Raw genomic sequence first — 15416 nt, 5'->3', positions numbered from 1 at the left:
ATTTTTGTTTTTATTTCAATATAGGGTGAATTCTGAACAAGAACCAAAATTAACATTTTACAGTTTATTATTCACATATTTTGCTTTATTTTTTTTTTATTGTTTTATCAACAAATTTTTTTTTTTACTTTGTTATCAACAATTTTATTCTTTTTTTTTATTTTTATTTTAACACAAAATTAACCTTAAGTTCAAAGCTTTTATTTTAGCATTTCTGGATTTTCATCAAAAATAATGCATTAATTTATTAATAATATTACAATCAAATCATTGTGTACAATGCTCTGGACGTGCACGATAACTCCTCAAAAGTGGACGTTGATGTATGGTGAAGGGGAGCGCATCATATATCATTTCAGATATTTTCAAGGAAACATGAGTTTTTTTAAGAACTTAAAGCAGTGAGTTTATTCTATGCTTCAGAAATTTTGAGCGTAAAAAAAAAAAACGTTTGCGAAAATCATAATTCTGACTTTGTAAGTCTGTCATATGGAAACTAAAAATGTATTCAAAGTTACTAATAATGAGATGATTAATAATTTTATTGATGTTTACCAAGTTAGTTGTTAGCCATTAGAGTTTCAATGAATCCAAGCCCAGGAAAGAGAAGCATTCAGAGTATGGCAGGTGACCAATGGAGGATCTTCGCTTAATTGCACATATCCGTGGACAGTTTTCTAATAAACTGCAAAATGTTCTGAGGAATATGGGGGTTCAAGTTTGATAGTGTGAATTCTACATGTGATTGTCCCATAGCTGGAGAGTAACTAACAAACGTCTTAAGTAGTGCCAAGGCATCCTGATGTACAGCATAATCATGGTTATACCCTGGTTCTCATTAGATCACCAAAGTTAAGCAACATTGAGTCACGGCAGTATCAGATTGGCGACCATTTGGGAATATCAGGCAATGATGTAGGAAGACATTGACACCTCCCTGCAAGAACTGTTAAAATTTAATGTCATCTTCTCTGACGGGGATATAAATGTCACTGGGGACCGTTTATGAATTTGATATTCCCATGAAATTTCCTCCTTCAAGGAAAGCTGGTTCAACCTACCTAAAGTGAATGCTGCTTTAAAAAAAGACATCCTCTGTCTTCTTGACGATTTTAGTGAAATCACTACTGACAGTAAAATGACCAACAGATCAGATCAATTAATATTGGGTTTATTAGATCTAAGATGAATATCCCCTCTTGAAGGCTTTTTTGTAAAATAAGTATTTGTTGAGTTGTTAGCAACAACAGAACATTTATTAAATAATTGATATTTTGGCAGGTTGATACTTTGACAATCATTTGCTTATATTCAATTTGATTTAGTTTTTTAGTTGTGTGCTAAATTGGTTTTAGATAGGCTGCCTGATAAAAACACAACAGCTCATTAATGTTTCGGAGGTTGCTTATATGTGAAATTGTGAAATCACTCAACTCTGAATTGGCTGGAAGATCAGAGTGTCAAGTCCTACCAAAGACTCCAAAAATAGTACTTGATGCTTCAGTATTATAAGGTAAAGGTCAAAAAGGCAAGTGGAGCAATTCAGGGAAAAGTGACATGTTCTTTTATATCTTAGGGTAGTAGCCAATGAAAAGGGAGCTCTTGGGTTGTTCTTGACTACAATCGATCTATTTATTATATACTAGTAAAAAAATATGTGACTAATTATATCTAGGTCAGGCTATTTACAATGGTATGTTAGGTACTGTAATCTCAAAAACTAAATCTATTTCATGCTGAATTGTTTATAATATATATGTATAATTGTTTAATATCCAGGCTGGGTGTACTGAAAAGTTCATGTGACAGGAGTAAATATACTTGACATGGACATGCCTCTGTCCAAAAAAAATGGACAACATGATTGATTGTTGAAAATACAATAATCGTTGATTTTTAGGGAAAACACACATGGTGAATTGTTTTTGATTGGAATCACCTGCAAAATGTTAGTAGCATAGGGAAATATCCTATTGTTGAATAAAATGAGACAGCAATGTCCCACAGTGGACACTTACAGGTGAAGGTGGGTGGGTGTCACAAATTGTTGTATAATCAACTTGAAATTTATATCACCAATCAACAGGCAATTTGGGACCAAGAAAAAAAATGCCCTTTTGAATTCCTGCTTGTGAGTCTTCCTTTCTCACCAACACACACTCCTTCACCGCCACTGATAATAAAGATATAGTATTATAGCTAATATATAGGACAATTGTTTGTGCATATGTTTGTATATCTGGCTGAAACTAAAAAAAAAATAGCAAATAAATACCCACAAAGTTGATATTTTCTTGATCAGTGTTTCCTTGATTGAGTAATATTTAAAATTTAGAAAAGATTATTATTGGATACTAAATTAATGCAACCATATTATGTATTAACTAAAAGAAAAGTAATTCTGATTTTTAATCAGTGTTACTTCCTTATGCTGACTCGTTTCTCAAGGAATCTATAAAAAGTGAGAATTGCCTGTGTGCATCTCCAGAGAGAGCAATCGACTAGACAGAAGAGAGGGAGAAGAAAAAGAAAGGCAGATTATAGAGATAGCGAGATAGAAGTTTTGATAAAAATATGTTACCGTTTTATCCTGAGTAACGCTGGGTGGAACTGATAGTATTTTTTTTTTTTTTTTTTTTTTTTTTTTTTTTTTCATACATATCAATGTGTTGTAATTCTTTTAAACACAGCAGAAAAACATGATAATATTGAATATATAAAGTGCAGAAGATTGTACAGGTGAAAACAATCTATATAAATATACACATGTTAAGGATTTTATTGAATATTAGCAGGTTTGCAAAATACACTCAAATATGATATTTTAATTTATGCAGATTTTGTATTTATTTTTATGGAGTCAGTTATTCCATATTATATTGTCCCCAATATATAGTCATGATTTGAGTGCTATCAATTAGAATTGAAACCAAAACATAAAAAAGTTTCATGATTGAAACTATGTCTACAAGTTGAGCAAAGACTGAAGTTTATTTGTACTTAATATGGTTAGACTGTGGAAAGGAGTGAATAAAATAAAATTAAATACAAACTGGTTACTATGACAACAATGTTTTTGATAGACAAGATGCAAGCAAGGGCGGTCGGATGGTCCACAAAGTTTTATAATTATATAGAGTAAATATCCACATTTTAATTCATTCTCTTGGTAAGTGTTGATATTGTCAAAATTTTCTAAAATTATTCTGCTAACAACTGCCGTCTTGGCTTTGTCTAACATTTATTATGGTTCACTTCATAAAAAAGTTTGCGACTGTTTGTTTTATTGGTTATTTCTAAATTATCTCCCTTTATCGGCTGTTTTTTGTTTTGTTTTTCTCCAAAGACTGCATTGTCTTGTTTTCCCCTTCTCCCTTGATTTACCATTTTTTTTTTTTTTTTTACTCCAACGGTCTCATTGACTTTTTTTTCTTTTCTTTCATCTTAAATGAAAACATTTTCACTCATTTTTTCTTTTTATTTTATTTTTTCTGCCCCAGATTCTACCGTCTATGACAGTGCTCTGTCCCTCAATGGGTCCACTGTGGACCTGCATAATGGGGACAGGATGTCGCGAGGTCGCAGTTCCATCGATTCTACCACCATCGATATTAATAATAAACGTTATGAATCCAACCGTGACCTCGCCTCTATTAGCAGAAAGAATAGTGCCTTGACCAATGGTCAGCGTTCTATTCTATCTCGCGAGGGCTCACCCAAGCTCAGCTCTATTAGCAGCCGAGCTAATAGCCTAAGGTCTATCTACTCCCCTGAACCTGTGACCCAAACCCACACATTCAGTTCCAGGGAAACTTCCGTTGAGCCAAGATCAGGTTCTCCCAAGCATCATCTCTACTTTTTAATTTTTTTCATTTACTAATAAGAAAATTTTCCAGTGTTTTATTTTTCTGTCTATTTTATGATACAGTCTCGTTAACTTATATATTTCTTTGTGGTGCTGAAGTTTTATGGCTTGTATACACATAGCTATTCAGTTATTAGTGTCAACAGAAAACAGGAGAATTTCTGAAGTACATTCGTCCAATCTGTGTTTCATGATGAAAACACTATTTCAAACTTAAGCATGACAGACTGACATAGATGCATGAACACTATCTAAAATATTTATATTTATTTTGGTTATATTGAAGCAGTTAGCTTCCAAAATGGTTGCCAAATTTTATTGGTGAATTTTGTCATACTTTGCAATTCTCTGTATTTATTTGATTTTTTATTATTATTTAGCAAATACTCATTTGTTTTCTGATTTTTGAAAATTGTATTTTGAAAATAATTGTTTTTGGCGATTTCATTTTTTTTTTGCTTTTATATTACAAATATCCCAAAGAAATTGTCTTTTAAATAACAGATAATTTGCACAGTAGACGAATCTATAAAAATCAAAAAAAACAAGTTAATGTTTGCAAAATAAAAGTTTAAAGAAAAAAAAAAATCCCTAAAAATCAGACAGGGCAAATTAATATGGTATATTATTTTGCCCTCTCATCATTTTGAAAGTCAGACAACTACACGTTAAATTTTGGCAACTATGTGCTCCAATAAAATTATATGACAAATTCTTGTATATCTGCATACTTTTCGTGCCAGCATAACTTTCATAATTACATATTGAATTATTATTTACTCTTAATTGAATATTTATTGAAATAAAAAAAATCAAATAGGATGATATAAAACAATTTTTTAAAATCCTATTTAAAACAATAATTTACCTACAAAATTAAATCTACCAGAATGCATTTCAGTTTTTTTCGTAGACAGGTCAGTCGTTTCAATATTTGAAAAGAAAAAAAGAATCGTCTATTTTAGAGGGATTTACAGCCTTTAAGCTGCCAAATAGAAAGTCATTTAAACTGTCTTTAAAATTCTTAGCAAATCTTTATGTATTTGAAAGTTTTAAAAATTATTTACAGCCAATAATTTTATAAATAGACTTAAAAACGCTACCTTAATCCTTAGTTGTAGTTTCATATTTAATTTGATGATGAAACAATATCTTATTTAAATTTAAAAATCCTATTTAAAAAGATAATAATTTGGCATAAAACAGCAACAAAAAAACAAACAAACAAAAGGCATAGTTTTAAAGAAGAAAAAAGCAAAACAAAAATATAAGTAAAGAGAATTCTGGGCAGTGGCATTCAGAGATCTGATGATGCCAAGAACCAACTCCTTGATTGTATGTCCTCAAAACTCATGTTTAAATCCTAAAAAATATTATGAGAAATTAAGTTAGTTTGAATATGATTACATGTACCTCCAATTTATTCGCAGGCAACACTGGATATGTACATCTAGTTATGAATAAGTATTATTTTACAATCTTTAGTAATTAGAATTTTCATAAAGAGTACAACTGCATACATACATTGTACATGTTTTCTGTGAAGTGTCTTAGCTGTACTACAAATGCTTCTAGCATTCACCTGACATTTTGTAAACTTTGATCAAAAGAAGTTAATAAAAAGTAATTCAAATTATTAAAAATCTTTTTTTTGTCTAACAAAAAAATTTATATTTTTAGAAATTTATAATTATTTTGCTTTCCTCTTGAGTGAATTATAAACATTTAGAAATGCCCACATAGTTGATGTCTTGTATAAGCCATTGTCACATGATGAATTACCACAAAGAAAAATATATGAAATACTGTTTAATTTGCTTCTATTACCTTTCGATATATAAACCAGGGTTGCAGAGTTGGAAGATATAAAGTCTGACTCTGACGATTCCAAAAATTCCAATTCCTAGAATTCTAAAATATTCTTAGTCTTCCAATATTCAGACTAAATTCTTCAAAGATTAAAAAAAATCTGACTGGCTCCTAGCATTGTTATGAGATCCACTTTTAGCATTCTCATGAGACGGACTCTTAGCATTCTCATGAGACGGACTCTTAGCATTCTCATGAGACGGACTCTTAGCATTCTCATGAGACGGACTCTTAGCATTCTCATGAGACGGACTCTTAGCATTCTCATGAGACGGACTCTTAGCATTCTCATGAGACGGACTCTTAGCATTCTCATGAGACGGACTCTTAGCATTCTCATGAGACGGACTCTTAGCATTCTCATGAGACGGACTCTTAGCATTCTCATGAGACGGACTCTTAGCATTCTCATGAGACGGACTCTTAGCATTCTCATAATACCGACTCTTAGCATTCTCATAATACCGACTCTTAGCATTTTTATGAGACCTAACACTGACTTTTAGCATTTTTCCAAATCCAACTTCGACTCTACAACCCTGATAAAAAAAAAAACTATCCCCGAACAATATTTTTCAAGAAAGTTATTAGTGGTTTTGAGGATGACATGTATATGAGCTGCAGTCTGTATCATACCTCTCTGGTCTATAAATTCTGGCTGTAAACTTTTTTGTATTGCCGTGGAAAATCTTTTTTTGTTTTGTTTTTTTAACTTATAACTCTTATATCCCTTCACAATTTTATCCTGCCTTTAAGGTCTCTATTCACAATCTTAATTTCTCTCTCTTCATGGCAACCATTTCAGGGTTGTGCAAGTTGCTAACATTGCATGATCAGTGGTATTTAGTTATCACCTTATAATAGGAACCAATATTAAGATGGGTCCATAAAATTTGCGCTTTTAGCGATCAAGTTTTTTCCAACTTGAACATAACGAACTGAAAAAAAATTGCTATTTCACACTTAAGTGCGCCCATCACACCATGGTGACAGGCCAACGAAAATATTATTTAAAACTTCAACACGTGTAACATAAGATGCGTCCATTCTGTTTGCGTGTTTTGGAATGCGATTTCTGAGAAAAGATTGTCCCTCTTTTATTACCTCCCCTCTCCTAAATTGAGAGCGTTAATGGTTTTTTGTTTTATTGCATGCTGTCTTTTAAAGAAAATATGTACTTATGTGATTTAAATTTATATTTTCTTTACTATTGTTTAGCATGTTTTGTTTGTGTTTTCCTGAGAATTTCGGGAATATTTTAACAATGTCAGATTTGCAAAATCTATGCATAGTCTCTTAAGATTTTATATTTGTGATTTATAGAAGACGAGTGTACATCCTCCGTCATACTTCACAGGTGTTCACTAATATTCATAAAAAAATCATAGAATTATTTCAGTAACTGAATTTTACATATGAATTATCATTTTTATGATGAATTAGAAAAAAGACACCTACTATTAGCTTTTTATTTAGAATGGAAGATTTCTTTCTGAATTCATTTACTAAGGTGGGATTTGTCTAACTTGCTATTTGTTCACTAATGTAAGTCTTTCTAATATTTTTTTTTTTTTTTTTTTTACTTATGGAACTGAAATATCATGAGTTGAAAGAAAATGCTAGTCATTTCTGATAACCTAAATAAAAAAATTTTTATTTTCTTTTTAATTTTCTGCTTTTGGTTATTGGGGAGTGTGTGAGGTGGGGGCGGGCTAGACATAAAAAAAAAATGATGCCTCATATTGAAAGCATCAAAGACGATATAGTTGGCATATATCCTGAAACCTGGGGGCTTTAAGACATACAGGGCAGTGTCTTGACCACCACCGAATTAGGGACTAAATTTATAGGAGTATCCTAAATTGGGAGTTGTATAGCAAGGTGTTTGTTCACATTACATTTAAATTTTTAAATGTTGATATAGTCGAGGGAGCAGGGAGAGAATTCCAAAAATGAAATATGAATTTCACAATAAACAGGACATTTTGTTAACCTATAGTATTTATTGCTAATGAACTTAGTAATTTTCTGTTTAAAAACATTTGATAAACTACCTTCAGAAATCCATTCTTAATGAGAATAGAATTGATAAATCAATAATTTATCCGGTGTGCCCGCAAAATCTGGACACATAGTATTATTGGATATCAGCCTTGCAACTTCTCTGATCGGTTATAAAAATATAGTACTCACTAGGTGGGGGCTAGTTTTGCTCACCTTTTGGCGTTGTTTAGTGGAGAAACACAATAAAGATGTGACACAAGAAATCACTTGATATTTATTTAACCTATGTGTCCAGACTTTACAGACACCCTGTATACTAGCTGTACTTATCCAGCTTTGCCTGGGAGTTTTTGATTTTTTTAAAGATGCAGGACAGTGTCTTAGCTGCCAATGATTGATACGGGCTGTTTGTTTTATACTTCAACAGGGCTCTACGGACAAATTTATCTTTAGTTGAACTTTGACAACTAAACATTTTTGTTTACTAGACAAATCTCTGTGATTTTTGGAATATGACATCTTCGTTCTGTGTCAAAAATAAGAGTAAACTTTTATTGTTTGAATCATTTGACTTTGCTCGTTTCATTTAAGCAAACAAATGTTGAAAAGACATTTTTCGCTCAGCAATGAGCTTTGGAAAATTGTCCGTGAAAGAAATAAAATCGCTGAAAGATAAGCGTTTTATTATTTCTAGTCGCCACTGGAAAAAAATCACCCGCAATGTAATAAAACCCTATTCAATTCTGAGCATGAAAAAATATTCTCGAAAGTTATAGGAACTATACTGTTTTCTGACTTTGTAGGCATGTCTACTTTATAAGTCAAAGAAAGGTGTTCCAAGTTATTGTTCAAGAGATGGTTAATAATTAGGGGAGATGGGGTACCAAATCAACTGTTAGATGTTAGAGCTTCAATAAATCCGCCTTCAGAGAAGCTGATGAAAAGTATTTGGCTACACGACTTTAAATGTTTGTTTTTTTTTTCTTTTATGGAAGTCGCTCCTGGCAAGTCATGAAGCATCTTGATGTAAACAGCTAAAAACAAAAAAGAAAAGAAATACCATTTCAAGGTCAAAAGCTAGCCAATGATAAATGTTATATGGCTAGATTCTGATCCAAAAAACAATTCTTCTCTCTTTGTCAGAAACATTGATCATAGAATGTGAGGAGTAAAAGACAAGGGAAGCAAGAATTACAAAACTGCTGAAAGTAAACCCAAGGTGAGATAGGGGTTCATACTGATGATGCAAATTCTATATATGGTTGCACCATATCTGTATATGGTTTTCAATAAATTGTTGGAGAATGACTTGCTAAGTAATGTGAAGATATACTCGACCTTCTTGTCAGTGTTGGAGATGAACTTTGTCCAGTGCAAATCACTACTGACAGTAATGATCAAGTCACGAGAAGACTTTTTAATATTAATGTTATAGAAAGTTGCTAGTCCTGTGCAGTTCTAGGAGGTTCACTCTACTAGGCTTTGTCTTCTCTTTTTTAGAAAGGGTTTAGTTTATTGCTAATCACCTGAGGCGAGTCATCATAACAATGCAGTTTGCAATCTTCTCTGATCTATTCAGGCGGAAGTAAAATAGGGGGCATTACTTTTGGAACATCCCTCATATTAACAAGTGAAATATGATTTTAAAAAGAATTTATACTTTTGTTATATTTTTATTTATTTATTTATTTTTTTGCATACCAAATGTCACATATTTATTTTTATTTTTTTCTCACAATTTGATCGAATTTCCTCTCACAATTTGATCGAATTTGAGATTTGTTTTTATACACTTTACTGTCTTTTTTTTTTTTTTTTTTTTGCTTGTTTGTATATCAACATCTCGTGGTATTGGTTCTACTCTTCAGTTGTGTTGTTGGTTCTTCCTTACTTATTCGAATAACACATTTGTTCTGTAATTTGGAAATTGTTGAATTTTTACTGACATAAGTTCATTTTCGTAAGAGTACAACCGCAAACATAACTCCTTTTCTTTCTTTTCTTTTCTGCAATCATACCACTATGAAAAAAAGCGTTGTATAGTTCCACTGTGTCCACATCCTTTATCTATTATTAACACAGCTGCTGCAAAGAAGATGGGCTCCCTCTACTATGTTACAAAGCCACCATTCATTCATGCATGGAGTATTGTTGCCACATCTGGGCTGGTGCACCAACCACTAGTCTCTCTTCTAACCTAATAGATCCCATACTGTTTACCAAGCTCCAGCACCTGTCCCATCTCCACAGTTTTACAAGTACTTCAATGGAATGTGCTTCAAAGAACTTGCTGAAGTTGTATCTCCCCTCAACATAAATACCCTAAAGCAACTCAAAGCAGCAAAATTCCACCTAATCACTATAGAAGTTCCCGATGCCAAAAAGTTTTCTACTCTAATAGCTTCTTTCCTCAAACCAATCACCTTTGGAATTTCTTCCCTAGTTCCACATACTGTACCATCATGCAGAAATGTAAATGTAATTTAAACAAACATCTCACTGTATAACTCCAGACTTTGGATTCCCTCTATAAATCTGGCCTCTAATTCATAGTAGCCTATCATCACAGTGACAAATTGCATTGTTTGAGGTGAATAAAGTGAAGTAACTATTTTCGTCTTAAGAGCAAAGAGCTCTAAGCCAAACTTTAAATATCAAGAAGTGATTCAAGGTAGATAACCTATAACTTTCTCACTGATCTTAACCTTTTTGAATTTTTGTGCATTTCAAGGTGCTTTCTTACATTCAAACAACCATGACAAAAACATTTTTTTTTTTTTAATAAACCAATTTTTTGGTATGAATACTGCAACCATCATAGATTCTCAGAATCTTGGCACATTTCAACAAACCATTCAGCATACTTGACACTTCAGATACTTTGTATATTTAAATTATGAATTTGAAAATTTTGCTTGTGGGCTTTCAATATTTAACCATATAAAGTAAAGCCCGTCTCTTTACTCTTTCTTTGTAATCAATAGCTTTGTTTCTAGAAAATCAATATTTGATTCTGGTTAGCCAGATTTTTTTTTGTGGATCAACAGATTCCTAATAAAAAACAAGAAAATATATGTTGCTTTAATTTCCTCCAGAAAATACTGTTTCTGTGTCAGAATTATTTCTAAATTGCAGTCAAAGGGACAGAACTCTTTATTGGTTAATACAGAGTTGTATCCCTTTGATTAGAAAAATTGGTATAGTTTAAAAATGGAAAACAAAAAATAAAATTGCAACTAAATATGCCACTGAGCAACATCAAGCAGTATAACAAAGAAAAGTACTATGACCCAAATGAATATAATGGGTACAGTACATATTATGAAATTGACTAAGTTGAATTCAAATCCTGTCAGATCTGTTTTGTTTGCTTCCACTGTAATACCATCAGAAAAGTTACTCTTCAACTATTGCTAAATAGCAACTTGTGTTTTATGAACTATTTGTAATGATTGTGTGCTTTGGCATTCATCCCACTTCCCACAAAAGATGAAATAAATAACTGTGCCATAAAACAGAAATAACACTAAAAATAGTGTATATGATTTTTTTTTCTACTAAAATAGCTTCATGCCTTTTTATGATTATCGAGTTCAAATCTAAGGGAAGTAATTCTGTATGAATCAATACAGAGCTATGTCCCTGCCCCTACTTTTTTTTCCTTTTTTTTCTTTTTTTTAAGATGGTAGTCACAGTTTTCATGAAACCAATATTGATCTATATATTTTTTATTTTTTTTATTTATTTATTTATTTTTTTTTTTTTTTGTAAAACTAAATGAAACCTGGTGAAGTAGTGATGCCCAAGGCCAACTCCTTGATTGTATACCCCAAAGATTTTAGTATAAATCCTAGTACTGAGAAATATGAGAAAATAAGATAGTTTGAGTATGATTGGATCCCCCTCAATTTTGATGCTCCCCCCTCTCTCTGCATGCCACTGCACTTATAAGAGGATGCTGTTACCGGTTTTTCTCCCAGCTAGACTGATAGCCATTTATATGTGGGCACAAGTAAAAATATTTATTATTCCTAATCCAATTTTCAGGTTTCTTGTACACCAATTATTTTCTTGATTTTATTTTTCCGGTTGGCAACTAAATTCCCATCGTCTTTTAAATTTGTTTTTAAATACTGCTGGGCTGCTTCCCAGCTGCCTACAACATTGTCGTTTTGAAGTTGAATGTAAAGAAGTTCTTTTTGAGCCATCTTTTAAAATAATGAAACCCTACCAAAGTTTCACCATTACCAAATGTCAAGGTGTTGTCTTACTGGTCACCTGACATTCATTAACCCTTATTCTTGTTAACCCTTATCCTTTAGGCCTTGATAAGCTATGACCCTTTCCTCCCCAGTAAAAAAAAAAAAAAAAAAAAAAAAGCTTCTTCCCAACTTTCAACAAGATTTTCAATACCTTGTTGATAAAAATAAAAAATAAAGCTAAAAAAAACAAAACAAAAAGGAGTTAATGAAAATTTCAATTTTCTTGACATTTCGTTATAATGATCTGAAAAGAAAACGCATATGTTTTAATAAAAAATGTCAGGAACTTAGTTTGGTAAGCCAATATTGATTGAATTATTGATTTGATATTCAGGATCTATTTTTGTGCTATTTCAGAATTGATTTGCATTTTGTTTGTTTGTTAAAATCATTTAAAAAATAAAAAACCCTTTCACACACAAAAAATAACTTTTCTTTGTCCAGCATGTGTTGTAATCTTGTGGATTATTTTAAAATTTGGTTGTGATTTTTGTGAAAATGTGTTTTTTTTTTCTTTTTTTTACTAAACAGCAAATGCATTTCTTTCTTCCTTACAGTTTTGCTTGCCGTGTTTATTTCCCATTAAACACACTGATTTTTATTAAACTATAAATTGCCATTTTTATTTATTTATTTTTTAAGTTATGTATTTAATGTAAATGTTGTTTTAATATCGATGAATAAATACAAAATTTTTTTTTTTTTTCATTTATCGCATCTATATTACCATTAAAACAGCTCACTGTTAACTAAATCAATGCTACAACTTTTTGAAATTATATATTTCTGTGGAAATATGTTTCTTCAAATATATTTCACTTTTTATTTATACTAATCCTTAATTTATGAAGCTCAATGTAATTACAGAGCATATAACAAATAAATGACAAAAGTCTATATTCCAAATTTCCTGATGTTAACCATCTTACAATTGTTTTAAGTACGTTGACATTCACAATTCTTAACAGCATCTGTTCTGTAGCGCAAAATCATTCATTTGATTATATCAATCAATGAATCTATTCTGCCCTTTACTTCTCAGAAGAAATAGCATCTATCTCTCCATTAAAATAAAATGCATATGGGCATGATTACAAAATCCGAAAATTAGGACAGAAGTTGCAATTATTTTTTCTTTTATTATGCCATTTTGAATTTTCAAGTAAAGTTACTAAAATTTAAATTCCCATATCAATAAATTGTATTCATTTTGATCTACATTAATAAATAAAATATTTTATTTAATATTTTATTAATTTATTATTTATAATTAATATCTATATATTTACATAGATATATTAATAATTGTAATATCTATGACATATGCCTGTATATTTATTTAATTTTTATATGAAATTAATGACATAATATATTGAATTTTATTTCTGATAATAACATTTAAGATCTAAATTTTGTATCCATATAGAATACAATTTTATTAATATTTTTAATTTTATTATTACATTAACTGTAATTCTTTTATTGTCATTTAATTATTTTTAATTAATCATTCTTATTATTAATATAAAATTTTCCGTTTGAATATTTTTTATTGTAATGTGTTTAAAATTAGTTCATTTTTTCTTGCACTGACATTGATATTAAAACCCTACTTTTTGTATTGGTATGTATTTCCTTCCCTACAAAAGCAAATATGACACAAGGTTGTTTTTAATGTGTGAGAAAACCAGCTCCCCGAAAAGGGGAACTCTGGAATTAGGCAAAAATAAAAATTGTCTTAGTATAGAAGTGTTTCCCCTACATCGACTAAGGACAAATTAACTTAAGTATATCGTCAAAACAGATACTACACTCGTATCTAAGCCCAATCTCTCTTAAAACTGGTTTGTCTCTGAACTGCATTGGGAACTGGTTTGGCTCTGAACTGCATTCAAGTATCATTTCAATGCATTTGATAGTATTTTGAACTTCATTTAACACTGTATCCAATGAGTTAAACTAAATGTCTCTTCTTTTTTATCATTGAAATTATTAAAAAGAAAAAAGTTAAATAATGATGTTGAGTTAAAAGCAATTCTTAAAAATTGATTCAAAAAAAAATTTCAATAAATATTTTATTTAAACAAAATGTCAAGAGAAAACAACCGTTTTTTATCATTGAATAATCCATAAGTCTGAAATTGAGAAGTTATCTAAAAAGGGCGCTACAATATTTATTTTTCTAAGTGAAATGGAAGAAACATCTTAAATAATGAAGTAAGGATGACCTTAATGGTCTTGCACAAGTCAACATCTTTTGTTGTCAAAACTAAATAAATTCAAATAACAATGAGCTGTTTTGTTGTCCGTTAATCTAGTAAATAATGACTTTATTAAAAAAAAAAAAAATGGTACAAGATTTTTTTTATATCAGCAAAGAAATCAGTTCTTGTCCAGAATTTCCCCCATATTAAAAACAAAAATAAATAAAATCTGTATGATGTATGAATGATACTCATGAAATTTGATTTTATTATTTAGAAATAAACTACTTGATCAATTGATGTGATTTTTGGAATACAATATTTTTTCGTTTTGTCATGGATACATGCATCATACAGGTTGTTCTTTATTTTTGTTTTTAAATATAGGGGGAATTCTGGCAGAGAAACTCTCAAAATATTATTGTTTAATAAAATACAGTTGTATCTATAAAATATGTTTTGTTTGTTAAATAAAATTTTCCAGAATTAAAACAAACGTTTTCTAAGAGACTAAAAAAAAAAATAAATAAATAAATAAAGGATGAAAAAATGTTTTGTTTTTCTATTTATCTTAAACTTTTTTCTTTTTTTTAATTCTGATCTTATTTTCTTTCTCTTCCTTCCTCTTTTCCTTTTCCGGCTTGTACAGAAGGTCCAACAAGTATTTTAGATGAAAACCAACTTCTCAAAGCTGAAGTAAGTTTTATTTCTTATTCCATTTTATCTTTTTTTTTTTTTTTCTGAGCCACTTATATATAATGGACTCTATCATCAAATCCGGATGTATGAGGTTCAGACCAGTAAGTTGTCCAAAATCCACATATGATTTTTACCATAGTGAAGGCTTTGTGTAGAACCAACCAGTATTTTGGAACCCCCTGATAAACTTTGTCAGTGGAAATGATTGCCACAGACTCAGCAAACCTCAGCTTTTTTACATAAGTTTTCCTTCTTCTGTCTTAACTTAAATGAAGACTGAAGGTTCATATCTCCCAGTGATTTTAAACATGTCCCCAGATACTAACCTGGAAATTTCTACATTCCAACACAATATATGCTTAATATTCCCAAATAGTCATCCATCTAAGTATAAATATATAATGTAACATAGTCGTTACATGTAAACACTCAGGACTCACACGTTGTATGCAGACAGTCGCAAGGAAAGAATTTGATTCACTTTTTTTTTTTTTTTTTTTTAAACAAGACATT

General features: G+C 30.6%; 1 protein-coding gene across 4 annotated transcripts in view; it reads left to right on the top strand.

The window, feature by feature from the left end:
* Positions 1-15416, top strand: part of LOC145263720 (uncharacterized) — a 372649-nt gene that overhangs the window by 342439 nt on the left and 14794 nt on the right. For all 4 annotated transcript variants that reach the window (XM_080120684.1, XM_080120683.1, XM_080120685.1 and 1 more), the window contains one exon: positions 14854-14900. In XM_080120684.1, coding sequence (XP_079976810.1) covers positions 14854-14900 — 47 coding nt within the window. The remainder of the gene's footprint in view (positions 1-14853; positions 14901-15416) is intronic.

The sequence above is a fragment of the Euprymna scolopes genome, chromosome 39 (assembly GCF_053919585.1).
Source record: "Euprymna scolopes isolate OS-2025 chromosome 39, ASM5391958v1, whole genome shotgun sequence".
NCBI classification, from domain to species: domain Eukaryota; kingdom Metazoa; phylum Mollusca; class Cephalopoda; order Sepiida; family Sepiolidae; genus Euprymna; species Euprymna scolopes.
Note: the sequence above shows the minus strand (reverse complement) of the source record. Positions and strands in the feature narration are given on the sequence as shown.